At 38.6% G+C, this 16112-nt stretch overlaps 2 protein-coding genes across 2 annotated transcripts in view; one reads left to right on the forward strand and one right to left on the reverse strand.

The window, feature by feature from the left end:
- Positions 1-12318, reverse strand: part of LOC110460263 (SUMO-activating enzyme subunit 1-like) — a 26038-nt gene extending 13720 nt beyond the window's left edge. The window contains exons 1-6 of the mRNA XM_021513088.1: positions 12152-12318; positions 8643-8754; positions 7367-7426; positions 6484-6740; positions 6127-6229; positions 5721-5826 (exon numbers count right to left, since the gene is read on the reverse strand). Of these exons, the coding sequence (XP_021368763.1) occupies positions 5721-5826; positions 6127-6229; positions 6484-6740; positions 7367-7426; positions 8643-8754; positions 12152-12237 (724 nt within the window). The 5' untranslated portion in view covers positions 12238-12318. The remainder of the gene's footprint in view (positions 1-5720; positions 5827-6126; positions 6230-6483; positions 6741-7366; positions 7427-8642; positions 8755-12151) is intronic.
- Positions 12319-12697: 379 nt separating this feature from the next.
- Positions 12698-16112, forward strand: part of LOC110460289 (39S ribosomal protein L4, mitochondrial-like) — a 12900-nt gene continuing 9485 nt past the window's right edge. The window contains exons 1-2 of the mRNA XM_021513118.1: positions 12698-12907; positions 14511-14580. Of these exons, the coding sequence (XP_021368793.1) occupies positions 12818-12907; positions 14511-14580 (160 nt within the window). The 5' untranslated portion in view covers positions 12698-12817. The remainder of the gene's footprint in view (positions 12908-14510; positions 14581-16112) is intronic.

The following is a 16112-nucleotide window of genomic DNA, read 5'->3' on the forward strand; positions in this document are numbered from 1 at the left end:
TAGGGTGGGATAGGTTGGGGGAGCATTGTAGGTAGTAAGGGGGCAGTGTTAGGTATGGCATGGAATGAGGGGTAGGAAGGGATAGGGTGGGGGAGCATTGTATGTAGGATAGGGGCAGTGTTAGGTATGGCATGGAATGAGAGGTAGGAAGGAATAGGGTGGGGGAGCAGTGTAGGGTAAGGAGACAGCAGTGTGGAGTAAGTAGAAACAATTTATTGTATTAAAGGAAAGTGTGCGGTAGGGAGATAGTGGTGTCGGGTTGAGAAGGGCAGCATTGGATAGGGAAAGGGTAACTTGAGTAAGGAGGGGGCAATGTGGAGTACAGTGGGGAGGGGAAGAGTAGGGGAACAGATGGGAATAGTGTGGTAAGGAGGGGTAGTGTGTGAATTGGAAGTTACAATGTGTGGTTAGAACACTTTAAATGTTTGACATAGAACATATAGCACACAGCTAAATGCAAACACTTTACATTGAGGAAGATGCTGTGAAAGTCACCGAACCGCAAAATATAGGCCACATTCACCGTTTTATGCATGGTTTATAATCCATGTGTTATAAATATATAAGACGCTTGTATGGTCCAAGTTTGGTTGGTCTAGCACTTGTGCTTTTTGGCACACAGAGCTAAAAGCAAAAAACTTAACATTGATGAAGATGCTGACAATTCACAGCCACTTGACCGTGAAATATAGGCCACATTCAGCATATGATGCATGATTTGAAATGCATTATGACTCAAATGACTACAGTCGAAGTTTAGTTAGTCTAAAACTTTAAATGGTTAAAATACAGCATAAAACATACAGCTGAACACAACAAGAGTACCGCGAACGGATGCATAATACGCCCATCTGACCCTATCCAATGCTTTTATGTTTGTTAAATTAAATCCATCTTGTCCTTCTTACACCCCACATGAACATCCAAGCCAAAAATTAGGACAATAACAGATGATCTGACTGAACTGTACACCACTGAAGAAACTTGCACCAAAACTCTTACTGAGAAATTGCGCAAGAAAAGTAAAGACCCAAACACGTCCAAAATTTACAAAAATAGAAATTATTTTCCCAAATTAAATCCATATTGTCCTTCTTATACCCCACATGAACATCCAAGCCAAAAATTAGGACAATAACACATGATCTGACTGAAGTGTAAACCACTGAAGAAACTTGCACCTAAACTTTAACTGAGAAATTGCACGAGAAAAGTAAGTCTCAAACACGTCCAATATTAACAAACAAAAGCTGTTGGAGAACAGCATTTCTCTTACCCTGGACATGTGTATCCGCACTTTTACAGGTGTGAGATTTCCTTGTCTCACCCTAGGGTTGAGACGGGGGGGATTCCCCTATTCATAACAATGGTATGAAGCCACGTCAACAATACAATGACATCACATCAACAATTCATCAATGTCACGTCAACCCTGAATTTAGCCTGAAACGTTGACACTATGATATGTATATGATACACAATGGGTGAACAGGGTAAAAGAAAAAGAATCATTCGCCACCTTGTGGTTAAGGTAGGGGAATCTAAAACCTCGGAGAGAGATTCTTAAGTTGCCAAACACTTGGCAAATCCTTGTGTTTGGCATTGAGAACCTTCCCCCTCGGGTTGAGATTCCCCTATCTCACCCCCAAGGGGGTGATAGATTCTATTAAGCTCGCTTATGTATGTTATTATTATACTGCAACTATCAATAGAAACAGATGCATAGTAAAACGTTGATATAGTGCCTGTCATTTTATTTGCCACCTCACTTACCACCAGGATATTTCAAGGACCGTTAATTGTGAAATGTTCGTATATGCGGATATACCGGAAGACTTGAGAAACATCGATGTGATGTGTGAATGTTAAGAAACTAACAAAGTCCAATAAAGCTGTTTTTGGACACTAAAATATGAAAATATGGTTTAACACATTGCTTTCACTCAATACAAATACTTCAACCTTATGATAGACAACAGCCTATTGCTGATGGTGGTCCAACACTTCCCAAAAATAAATTGCCTAAAAACTTTAACCTCAATCTTACCCAAAAACATTAATCAAGTCCAATAAAGCTGTTTTTGGCCCCTAAAATATACAAAATATTGTCCAGAACTGGCAGAACATTGCTAACACTCCATATAAATACTTCAACCTTATAATAGACAACAGCCTATTGATGGTGGTTGTCCAACACTAAACAAAACTAGAAAATGTCTGTGAGACATAAATGCCCCCGCTGCCATTTGAAATTAGTTTCAGTGTTCTATAAAAAGTTACAACCACTTTGATCTTGAAACCCTGAAACATGCACACACACAAGGTACTACACTTAAAGTTGATTTTAATATTCATATGTTTTTTTGTGTGTTATTACCATCTCCATAACATATTGAATGAAGTTGCTAAGTGTTTAAATTGAATCAGTAGATGATTTTCTATATATAGCAATAGGGACCTTGGCCTTGACCTTGGAACCCTGAAACACAACAATGTCCGAAGTATACTCATACTTGACCTTTGCATAAAGTTTCACCAAAATCCATGAAAGAATGATGTTGCTAAGTGTTTAAATTGAATCAGTTGATGATTTTCTATATATAGCAAGTGTGACCTTGGCCTTGACCTTGGATCCCTGAAATACAACGATGTCCGAAGTATACTCATACTTGACCTTTGTATAAAGTTTGACCAATATCTGTCAAAGCAGTATAATCATACTTGATTTTTGTATAAAGTTTGACCAAAATCTGTCAAAGAATGAAGTTGCTAGTGTTTACATTGAATCGGGATGGGACGATTTTCTATATATAGCAAATGTGACCTTGGCCTTGACCTTGGATCCCTGAAATACAATGATGTCTAAACTATAATCATACTTTACCTTTGTATAAAGTTTGACCAAAATCTGTCAAAGCAGTATAATCATACTTGACCTTTGTATAAAGTTTGACCAAAATCTGTCAAAGAATGAAGTTGCTAAGTGTTTACATTGAATCGGGACGGGACGTTTTCTATATATAGCAAGTGTGACCTTGGCCTTGGGATCCCTGAAATACAATGATGTCTGAACTATAATCATACTTGACCTTTGTATAAAGCTTGACCAAAATCTGGCAAAGCAGTATAATCATACTTGATTTTTGTATAAAGTTTGACCAAAATCTGTCGAAGCAGTATAATCATACTTGACCTTTGGATAAAGATTGACCAAAATCTGCCAAAGAACGTAGTTGCTAAGTGTTTAAATTGAATCAGTTGATGATTTTCTATATATAGCAAGGGTGACCTTGGCCTTGGGCTCCCTGAAATACAATGATGTCTGAAATATAATCATACTTGATTTTTGTATAAAGTTTGCCCAAAATCTGTCAAAGAATGAAGTGTTTACATTGAATCAGGACGGGACAGGACGGGACGGGACGGGACGGGACGGGACGGACGGGAGGGACATGAGTAACACTATATGCCCCCCCATTTTATGGCGGGGGCATAAAAACTTGCCCAAAAACTTTAACCTCAAATTTAACTAAGTGCAATTAAGCTGTTTTTGGACGCTAAAATATGAAAATATGGTTCAACACATTGCTTACACTTGATATAAATGACTAAAACTCATAATAGACAACTGTGTATAGAGTGTGATGATCCAACACTGTCTGGAAAAAACTTGTTCAAAAACTTTAACCTCAGAAGGTGGGACACCGGCGCCGGGGTGACTACATTGGCCCCCCTTTTCTCCGAAAAGGTGAGCTAAAAACTTAACGCTGATGCCGCCGCCAGAAAAGTAACACATAGGTCCCGTCTCCTCAACATCCGTTGAAGGCGAGACAAAAACCCCTACTTGTGATTCACTCATTCACTGAAATTTCCTGTCCCAATTCATAGTATCTATGGGGAGTGGTTCATACTTCTTGACTGGGTAGAATTAGATGATGGCAGGCGGTGGTGGTGGCTCTCAACCTGAGGGGTGTAATGACACAGGGTAGTAGGGACAGAGAGAGGTGTTACAACAGGGGGCCGTAGGGACAGAGAGAGGTGTTACAACAGGTGGCAGTAGGGACAGAGAGAGGTATTACAACAGGGGAAGTAGGGACAGAGAGAGGTGTTACAACAGGTGGCAGTAGGGACAGAGAGAGGTATTACAACAGGGGCAGTAGGGACAGAGAGAGGTGTTACAACAGGTGCCAGTGAGGACAGTGAGAGGTGTTACAACAGGGGTAGGAGGGACAGAGAGAGGTGTTACAACAGGTGGCAGTGAGGACAGAGAGAGGTGTTACAACAGGTGGCAGTGAGGACAGAGAGAGGTGTTACAACAGGTGGCAGTGAGGACAGAGAGAGGTGTTACAACAGGTGGCAGTGAGGACAGAGAGAGGTGTTACAACAGGTGGCAGTGAGGACAGTGAGAGGTGTTACAACAGGGGAAGTAGGGACAGTGAGAGGTGTTACAACAGGGGGCAGTAGGGACAGAGAGAGGTGTTACAACAGGGGGCAGTGAAGACAGAGAGAGGTGTTACAACAGGTGGCAGTAGGGCCAGTGAGAGTTGTTACAACAGGTGGCAGTGGGGACAGAGAGAGGTGTTACAACAGGTGGCAGTAGGGACAGTGAGAGGTGTAACAACAGGTGATGGTACAGTGTGAAGATGGTGGGTACAGGGAGGGATGGTACAGTGTGAAGTTGATGGGTACAGGGAGGGATGGCACAGTGTGAAGGTGGTGGGTACAGGGAGGGATGGTACAATGTGAAGGTGGTGGATACAGGGAGGGATGGTATAGGTTGAAGGTAGTGGGTACAGGGAGAGGTGGTACAGTTTGAAGGTGGTGGGTACAGGGAGGGATGGTACAGTGTGAAGGTGGTGGGTACAGAAAAGGATTGTTTTGTGAAGGTGGTGGGTACAGGGAGGAATGGTATAGTGTGAAGATGGTGGGTACAGGGAGGGATGGTACAGTGTGAAGGTGGTGGGTACAGGGAGAGGTGGTACAGTTTGAAGGTGGTGGGTACAGGGAGGGATGGTACAGTGTGAAGATGGTGGGTACAGGGAGGAATGATACAGTGTGAAGGTGATGGGTACAGGGAGGGATGGTACAGTGTGAAGATGGTGGGTACAGGGAAGGATTGTTTTGTGAAGGTTGTGGGGACAGGGAGGAATGGTACAGTGTGAAGAGGGTGGGTACAGGGAGGGGTGGTACAGTGTGAAGGTGTTGGGTACAGGGAGGGATGGTACAGTGTGGAGGTAGTGGGAACAGGGAGAGATGGTACAGTTTGAAGGTGATGGGTACAGGGAGGGACGGCACAGTGTGAAGGTGGTGGGGACAGGGAGGGATGGTACAGTGTTAAGATGGTGGGTACAGGGAAGGCTTGTTTTGTGAAGGTTGTGGGTACAGGGAGGGATGGTACAGTGTGAAGGTGGTGGGTACAGGTAAGGATTGTTTTGTGAAGGTTGTGGGTACAGGGAGGGATGGTTCAGTGTGAAGGTGGTGGGTACAGGGAGGGATGGTACAGTGTGAAGATGGTGGGTACAGGGAGAGGTGGTATAGTTTGAAGATGGTGGGTACAGGGAGGGATGGTACAGTGTGAAGATGGTGGGTACAGGGAAGGTTGTGGGTATATGAGGGGTGTTACAGAGTGTGGGCAATGGGTACAGTGATTAGTGGTACAGCTGGGACAGTGTGGACATCAAGATAATGGGGATGGTTTGTACAGGAAGTGTATTCCTTACCTTTTGTGATGAAATATGTGTTAGGAGTCCTGTTAAGTTTCTTAGCTGTCTCAGGTGTACTCCAGTCAACATCTAAGGCACAGTTCAGTCGCACAAAGGAGGAACACTAAACAGATTACAAGTTAATGATACACATCAGTCTATAAACTAAGAATACCAAATAACCTGCCCTCTCTACCTATGCCCTTTCAAGGTACATTGTAGTAGTAAACCTAGATCTCCAAATACCCTGATCTGTTCTGGCAGTTACCCACTGGCATAACCTATGGGTTACATTGAAAAATTCAAACTTTAAAGAAGCTGAAGAATGAAGATTACGTTACTGTGTGGTGTGTTTTGGACAGCGTCTGACCTTTAATCACATGTAACATTTCCCGTAATATCAAGGCAGTAAGTGATAAGTTACCTTTTTCACAACAACAGTCTCTGGTTCCTCAGATTTAGTTTTCTTAGCAGCTGGTTCACCATCCCCATCCTCATCCTTTGTCACAGGCTTTTTTTTAATTTCCCTGCAACATATGGCTACATCAACACAAAGCTAGAAATGAATAAAATAAATGTTAAGTGGCACTGCTGATTAGATAAAAAGTTATGGACGTTTTCACACAAATAACAGATTTAGCAGCTACACATTCGACAAGAGGGAATATAAATGGGTATGTAAAGCTGGGTTTACAGTCATTGCATTGTAATTCAAGATTACATTTAAGTAGTCCAAACTCTTCCCACCTTTTCTGAATTCATAAATCCACAAATAACTTACTCTGCATATTCATGTTCACCAAGATCAGAGAACATGTAGCCGTAGTAACCAAATACATCCCCAGCATAGAACTTTATTCCATTGTCAGCGCAGATCTTGTTGATGCGTACAAGTTGGGTAGGACCACAACACGTGGCACACACCACATCAAACTGTGTGAAGAAGTCTGTATCTTTGCTGGCTACACTCCCCAAGTCAGCAGTCACAGTTACCATTGGGTTGAGCTGCTGAGTCCTGTCTAAGGAACAAACAGCTCTCTGGAATAGAGTGTTTCTGGTGAATACATGGATGTTAAGAACATTGAAGAAACAAGTTCGCTAAATGTTGTTACATTCTTTATATTGGTTCTATTTTTGCCATTTTTATAAATCTAAAATTGATACAATATGTATTTAACTTTCACATTAAAAGACTTACATAAGATGTAAACAAATGATTACATAAAGAAATCAAAAACATATTTTGGTGACGTTATTGTGCTTGCATTGTGTGAATTTGTGTTTTTTTATTGAGTTATAAGTATACTGAAGTTATATGTTATGTCTGTATGAATGGTCAGCTGTATGACGTGTTTGTGTTGTGTTATAAGAGTGTGTCCTGTGTTTATAACACAACTGACCATTGCTGACTGGAACAATAATTCTTATAGGTCAGTTTCAAACATATGATATATTTGATGCTGACTTATATATATACTATATCATACAATATGATGCAATTGTAATTTTAAGTGAAATGATATAATAACAAAATGACTGCAAAAACCACAGTGAGCCTTGATTGCATCCATATGCAACTAAAAAACTTCTCAAACACCGCTTACAAGTGGTACTCTAAGCTTATTGGTAGGTATAATTAATGATACAGAGTAAAATATACATACATTTTTACCAACATCAGATCTTGGCAGCAAGAACTGAGAGCAGGAATCTTCTTCTGTTACCTTCATTGTGAATGTAAAAAACAACAAGGCATTACAAGTGATACGAATCCCCTCGCATTCACACATTGTGTGCCATACGTATGAGGAAATGAATAGAAAATTCAATGATGAAACAGTAACTGCTCTAGCGACTGCCTCACCAAATCCGCTGAGGAATGAAGTTGATAGAGCGATGACAAAGTTTTTCTATAAATAGTAAGTGACCTTGAACTTTCACGCAGTAACCCGCAATGCACATTGTTCAAGATATTATCATACCAAACACTTGTATCAAGTTTCATGAAATTCTGGTGAGGAATGCAGTCACTAGAGCGATGACATTTTTTTCTCTCTCTAAAAATGGAAACAGTGACCTTGACCTTCAACATAGAAATCTGAAATGCATACTTGTTTTAATTTAGGCATTGTAATATTATCAAACAATTGCCATACCAAACACTTGTATAAAGTTTCATGAAATTTCATTAAGTAATGAAGTCGCTAGAGCGATGACAAAGGTTTTTCTAAAAATAGTAACAGTGACCTTGAACTTCTTTCGCAGTTACCCGAAACGTGAACTTGTTCAAGGTATTGTCATACCAAACACTTGTATGAAGTTTCATAAAATTCCATTGAGAAATGAGGTCGCTACAGTGATGACAAAGAAAATTGCAACAAACTCAACTCTGATTTCCTTATGGAGATTTTTAACAACTAACCAAACCTTATTCTGTTAAATGGCTGCCTCAGAAAATGTGGAAATGTTTGATGAATTATCTTCTTCATATTTATAAATGAGTTGAATGGGATAATTTTGCAATGCTTTTGTTCAAGCTTGTTTCCTGGTTATTGATTACCAAGATATCAACAATGTATTTAAATTATTTTGCAAAAACTAAAAACCAATTTGCATACACCTAACCTGGACTAATTGCAAATTCCCAAATATTTCATCCTGAATTCAACTGGTTCAACAGTATTTTGGTTCCTGTATTTTACAGATCCTACTAAAACTCTGGGAGCGGATCATGATGATGATGATGATTGAAGTCTTTCAAGATTTAACAGCTTTATACATGTGTACACATTGCATTTTCTCATGAGTCAAAATCACTCCAGACACAAACTTGTGAAACTTTTGCATCATAAAAGAGCAGCACTGATAACAAATACCAGGATTACAATTACACATGTATATACTACAGTACCAATTAAACTAAGGCAAGTGAATGTGTACCTCGGTATCATCCAGCATGGTAAGAGACTTGATTCCAGCTAAAACAATGTTCTTGGCTACTTCTGCACCTAAACCTCGCATCCCAATCAAAAGCACTCTTGAGGCACGCAATCTAGAAAAAAAACATTAAATCTTATTTTTTATCTGATTGTTGAAAAGGTACATTTTCAATGTGATTTTGTATGCCACAAAACCTAGTCATCAAATTAACAAATAATAATATGTGATCCTAGTTGAGTTGGTCTGTCTATTACAAAAGCACAAAAGTATGATATCCATATATTACATGTATATTTTGTGAATTAATAAATAGTGTAAGTATATCCTATGCAAAACATTTTATTCTATGTTGTCATTAAGAAAATGTAGCAGATACAAAATCTGAAATGATTTCCTGGATACATTTCCGTAATTATGGACGGTAGCAGTATCACAGTATGCTATGAATATGAATAAAAGTCAAAATGTGTTTGTTTAGCATCAAATAAAACTAAAGCAACTTATATTAAAGGGACAATTTAGTTCAGTTTTATTTATAACCTTGTCACAAAACTCTTTATGATTATATAGTTTGATACTCCCTATGAACAATTCATGTCGAGAAATTAACAAGAGACAATGTTTTATTGGTGTTTTTAAACCGTAATGGAGAAATCCTTAACTGTATAGCCGTACGTTTTAGCGACAGCTGTCGGTGAATTTCTAGCTAACAGTCTTTCCAGTCGAGGAGAGAAGGTAACATCTCGCTTTATTCGCCTAGCCTCTCTAAATACAAGTATATGCATGATATTTATAATTCTTAATTGCGATGTATTGTGTACATTCAAGAATGAGTTATGTGTGAACTCAGACTCGGAGCTGACACTGTGTTGTCGGTCGACAGCGTAGTGCTGTACATGTTTACTTCTTACTAAATGGCCTGGATATTGCCCTATTTCGGTCGTAGCTATTTTTATTACCGGCTTTCCAAAAAGATGAAACTGACCACACTGGACGTTTGCTTCAGGTCATGTCGTTATCAACTACATAAACTTTCGTTAGGAGATACATATTTTCAGTATCAACTTGATTTTCAGGTAATCAAAAAAACTTACTTCACTTACTTACTTGACAGCTGAGTAAATGTATGGAAATAAATTATGATTTCAGACTGACTGTTTGAAAATGATTGCTCATATATGTTTGACTAATCTTACTATACACTTTTTCATAAGACATACATTCAGAAGAGGATACTGTACCGTAAGCATATATCCAATAAAAGGAGGTTAAAATCATATTTAAGTGACTTGTCTGTTTGGAAAGGACATCTTCAGAAGCTCCAAAGTGACTATTTTTTTTACTTTTCTCCGGCATACACAACTGGATGGGTAAAGCAGTGTATATATACTGTATGCACTCTCAAACCGCTTGTCAGGTGAAAACTTGCTAAGCCCCAGTTGTCAAAAGTACAAAGAGTAATAGCTGATATCAACGAAAATTTCAGTTGCAAGATGTTTTGGGTGTGGCCTAAAAACAGTTTATTGCAATGTTTCAAGGCAACGACCAAGACCTTCGACCCTCCAAGAAGAGGTAGACAATGATCTAGCCACCACCCTTCCTGGAGACCACCAGATGTGGCTGCTGCATGCACATACATTCTGTACACACAACTGGGATTGTTTCTGTAGCTGTGATAGCTAGAACATTGTTTGGTTACTGTGTAAGTGGACAAACCATAAGAAACCAAAAAAAGTGCACAGTATGCCACAAGAAGGCCTTGTACATATCCTGATATAACTTGACTTTATTGTACCAATCGCCTTCAATTAGGCCACCAAGCTTAGAAGCTAGCACAGGTTCAGAAGTGGTACAACACTCCTACAGGTAGTAGCTTCTTCTGTCAATACACCTGTAATATAAACATTTATATTATAGATGTATTAAGTCCTATTGACAGACAAGGCTGGTACCTGTGGATCCCCCCGCTCGCACCATCTGACGTTTCAATACAGTGAAACTAGCCAGAGATTTTCCTACAATAACATTTGGGGCTGAATAATGGCCCCAGCTTTCCCATTGGAAAATTATTTGGTTATAATTGCCAATTTGTTGTTATAAAATTCTGAATTGGAAGGTGCAATAAATTTGATGGGCAATTTCCGGAAAAAATGGTGAAAAATCCCTGCTAGCTAATGGTTGCCACACAATCCACTAAGCGCATCACTTACATGTACCAGGTATACAAGTTTAAAGCTGACAATGTAAGTTAAAAAGCTTTTAATTAACTGAGATTAAAAAAAAATATCTGATTTTGAGATCTTCCCAGTGATTATCTCTTCCGGCTATCGTTTCTAAGGAAGTGCGCCGACATTTTAGTAATTGCCCTTGCTTGGTAACGAGTATGGGTCTTGCTGGGTATAAAAAGCGCATTACCTCTCAAACCGGTTATCATTCTACCACTGACCATCTTATGATTCAATACACTGCGCACCCTGATCGGCAACCGTTATCAAAAATCAAACTCACTAACCTGAAACACTGCACAGCTGGTTGTTACCTATATATAACTAAAAATACTTCAATAAATCCCATATCATCGGTCTTTCACATGCATAGATTCACACCCACACACGAAAACTGTATTATGAACTCTTAAGACTTGGTTGTGTAGACGCCTTGACTAGCAAGAGTGTTCAAAATGTGACACTCCCAGGTTTGTAGTCAACAATGTGAAATTTGATATTTGAACTGTTCTCATGATCATGTATGTTAATTTAAACTAGTATTGGTTCTCATGGAAATAATTAAACTAGTATTGTTTTCACACAGGATGTTATGACTAGTTGGATATCTAAGAGGTAGGCATCGGCGTTAGTCGTATGTTTATTGTATGATTGTGCATTAGATATTTTAATTGGTCATTATTATAATTTCCACTTTTCTTAGATAAATGGTATATTTGATATGTTCCATTTTATTCAACTGTTCTGATCAAATATTTTGGTTCAAAATCGTTAGTGTTCTATTTATATAGTATAGTAGTGCCACCTTGCGAACACGTTGAACAAATGATAGCCGGTTTGATGGGTAATGCAAGTACCTAAAGCGAGACCCATATACATTATAAAATGTCAGCACTTCCCTAGAAACAACAGCCGGACGAGATTGTCACTGGGGAAGATTTCAAAACCAGAAAAAAACACTTTTTAAAAAAAATCTCAATTGGAAGCTTTTTAATTTGCACTGTCAGCTTTAAGCCCCCAATGCCACCAGTCATGAAAATATCACTGAACCATGAGGAATTGTTTTACAGATACTCAAATAGCAGACATTCCAATATATCACTTGATACCAAAATAAACATGTTGTTACAAAGGTGACAAAAATGCCGCGGTTACAATTTTTGTTAACATTTCTTTTCTTTGGCTAAGTACAACTTACAACAGTAGCACCTGCAGCTTGTGTATATTGTCTGATTGTTACCGCGACATTGTTTAACCGTGCATTCAAGCTAGTCACGAGGTTACCTTCTCTGAGCGTCGAGACCCCATAGTCTGATTTGACGATCATAAAGAGCCGCCTCGTCCTCTGTTATTGCTTGTTGTTCTCCCATTATAAAGTTCTGCAAGTGACAAAATGAAACAAGCTTTCATTCCCATCCGAATCTACCGGGCACGATTGTAACGATTCTTTTGATTGGATCAATCGTTCCGGTCTGTCCAATCAACACCGTTTTTACATATTTGAGAAAAAGACCTAGCAATTATTTAGTTTCGAATCTGTACTGTGTTGCATGAAAATATAAAAAAGCTCACGTAGAATATTTAAAAAGTTGACATAAAATTTACCATTTTCATACAGAAACACCACTTTATGACATTAGATGCATGTTTTATTGAAATTACCAACTATGATGGTTCCAAATGTTACTCACACTGTTTCGTACAAAGCATGGGTTGCAATGACACTCGANGGTTCATAACTGGATCGTATGGGGTAGTATTGGGTAGTATTGGGTGGTATTGGGTAGTATTGGGTGGTATTGGGTAGTATTGGGTAATTAGACGCGCCCCTCGACTGGAGCCATGTGAAATTCGCTTGATCAGTTGATTTTTACAGAGACATGTATTGTTATGTATGTCTCTGATTATTAGAAGCTTCAGTTGGCGAGGAAGATAATTAACACTCGCAAAATGAATTTGAGATTCTCCAACTGGTCATCATGCCTAAAAAGTTTATGTAAACCTAACGGATTGCACATAACGTTAGGGATCAGACGTCAGGTAAGCTACAACGCTCGTCATCTGTCACTCATTATCGAGTTTTGTTTAGTTCCATAGAATCAGAGAGGTATAGACATATGATGCACGTAGATAGAAAAAAAAACAGTTAGTACATGTCATATTGATTATATTCGTGTGTAAATAAAGGTTTATGTGAGCAATGCAGGCCCATTTGGCTTCTTGTTAATTTGTGTTTTGGCATATGACTTTAAATATCAGTGGGTTGAAATTTTGGGTGGATATTATAACATCTTTTAGGGGGCTTGTAGATGTTTATCATTGCAATATTTGGTACTTGCATCCATTAATCCCCTGCTTCTGATGTTTAGTCAGGAATATTAATGATATGTGTACCAAAACACCCTAGTCCGAATTATTCTGACGTTTTATCGACCTTTTTCATATCGGTCTGTCGTCAATTAACGTCAGAACTCCGGCCCTCTATAATATGCGGGAAATATGCGACCCGCGCCGGAGCGCACTTCAAACTGATATTTTAGAAACAAATCGTCACTTTCACACACATGTCGCACATGGATCGAAAGATCTATTCTTTATGCACTAGGTGGTATCAATAACATGTTTCAAAGATCATTACGAAAAGTATTTTCCAACGTTTTCTATACCAACCCATGTTTTTTATGGAAATTAGGCCATGAGAAATGTCACATGACTTGATGAGATCTGGCGTTACCGAAGGTATTTCCCAACGTTATGACGTAGGCCAGCGAGATTTTAGTCACGTGGCATTGGAAGGCGGGGCTATCAAAAAAATAGAGTAAAACAGAGTAAGTTTGAAAAAATATGTTTTTAGTGATTGTATTAATTGTTTGAGGCATGTTATGTATATTCATCTTGTGCATGAAGAATAGATCTTTCGATCCATGTGCGACATGTGTGTGAAAGTGACGATTTGTTTCTTAAATATATGTTAACAAAATTGAAATTTATCAGCTTCATAAAATTAATAACTATTAGTATACATTTTAAATTACTTGTTTAGCATCAGATGAACATGTAAAAGATGTGGATTAATTTGGTTGCCTTACAAGTGTCAGCTGTAGGAAATTTCCCTTTAGCTCAGCGGTAGAGCATCGGGCTGGAGAGCCAAGGGTCGCGGGTTCGAGCCCCCTGGGACGGCACTATCGTTATCACTATTCCTCGTCCTATTACACACATTTACTGAACTTTCGTATTCTTGAACTGTTGCACCGTTTTGTTTTGTTTAGTACAATGTACATATACACAATATACCGCCAGTTCATCCACAGGTACTTGCCTCGTCTGTCAATACACCTATAATCATATTAAAGGTGTATTGACAGAAGAGGCTAGTACCTGTGGTTCAGCCAGTTGTGACATAGCAGTTCAAGTTCTAAATATTACCGGTATATATTAACTCGTTAAACTTCTAACATTTTCAGAGTTTTGTACCATAAACTATTATTCATTTGAGTTTTATTAAGATTGTTTTAAATTTGCAGAATATACATGTATGTACATGCTGACATTGATAATATTGCCAACAAAAATCTGTTACAATGAAACATGTATACATTGTGTTGTTATTGGTAATGATAAACTGTTGTTTTCAACTCTGCAGGCATTATGTTCTACAACCACAGACCATATTGAGAGTTCTGGATGGGATGAATCAGACTTGGTGCACAGAGGTATTTTTTGTATATGTATTGAATCGTTAACCACTTCCATCTGAAATTGATAATAATCTATCCTAAGGTATCAGTAGGGATTTTTACTCCATTTTTACTTTTAACCTAGATATATAGATATGCTTTCATGCATGATTTGCATGAATTCAAGAAAGTAAAAACGATTAATTTTCTGGAATTTAATGTGCCTTCCGAACATTAAGATTAACTTCAAGTTTCTTTGAGTTCATTTTTTTCATCCGATAGTGGGCTATTCAAATCACCCTGCATCTGTGGTCCGTCGTTCGTCCTGACACAATTGTTGTTATCGGTATTTTTCAAGAAGTACTAGAGGGATCTTTCTCAAACTTTATATGTAGGTTCCCCTTGGTCCTTAACTGTGCAGGGCAACTTTTGAGACTGATCAGCTAAAAAACATGGCCGACAGGCAGCCATCTTTGATTTTGATAGTAAAAGTTTGTTATCGGTATTTCTCAAGAAGTACCAGAGGGATCTTTCTCAAAATTTATATGTAGGTTCCCCTTGGTCCTTAGCTGTGCAGGGCAACTTTTGAGACTGATCGGATAAAGAACATAGCCGACAGGCAGCCATCTTGTATTTTTATAGTGAAAGTTTGTTATCGCTATTTCTCGGGAAGTACGGGAGGGATGTTACTCAAATTTTATATGTAGGTTCCCCTTGTTCCCTTGTTGTGCAGCAGTGCCTGAAAAGGGCGGTCACCTTCTCGCCAATGGCGGTTAAAGTCTTGCTCTAATGACCAAAGGTTGTCAAAAGTGAGGTAGTCACTGGCCCAACAAAAATAGTTTGGGTGACTGTCGAAAAATTAATGAATAAAAGAAATTATAGTCCCTTCCACATTAACTGGGGGGCAGTACATTTTTCAGTTGTCATTACTTCGATTTGAATCGAACCGTCCGAGATTTAGAAAATGTGATTTTTCTATATAAAATACTGTCAGGGTGTCTTCTTTGAGGTGCAAGTTTTGTGTATTTCTTTTTGGGAAGACATGAATGGAGTGGATCATGTCAGGTTTTAACTAGGGTTGAAGAATTAAAAATATAATGTTTTATTCTGTTTAACATATTACAAACATTGTGATGTTATATGTAATTTAAGTGAGCTGAAGCATTGTGTTAAATGCTGTGGAAATATTTCTTCCCAAAATTATTTGGGCATGAGGGATATTTCTCAAATTTGATATGTAGGTTCCCCTTGATCCCTCGTTGTGCATTTTATATTTTGAGACTGATCATCAAAACAAAATCGCTAAAGGAAGAACTAAACAGATCTTTCTCATATTGCAATGATCGATTATATCTCTTTCACATTAAGTACTGTACTAGTAAATATGTGAAATGACAAACTCACTTTGAAGGTTGGCTTTCATACACATCAAGAGAAAAGATCGAACTGACAAAGAACTAATGAAAATGGTACAATGGTGGGTGCCAAGATCCCTCTTGAGTTCACTTTTTATACGCCCGTCAAAGACGGGGACGTATTATGTTATCACGTGAGCGGGCGGGTGGGTG

The sequence above is a fragment of the Mizuhopecten yessoensis genome, unplaced genomic scaffold, assembly GCF_002113885.1.
Source record: "Mizuhopecten yessoensis strain PY_sf001 unplaced genomic scaffold, ASM211388v2 scaffold1359, whole genome shotgun sequence".
In the NCBI taxonomy this organism is placed as follows: Eukaryota; Metazoa; Mollusca; class Bivalvia; order Pectinida; family Pectinidae; genus Mizuhopecten; species Mizuhopecten yessoensis.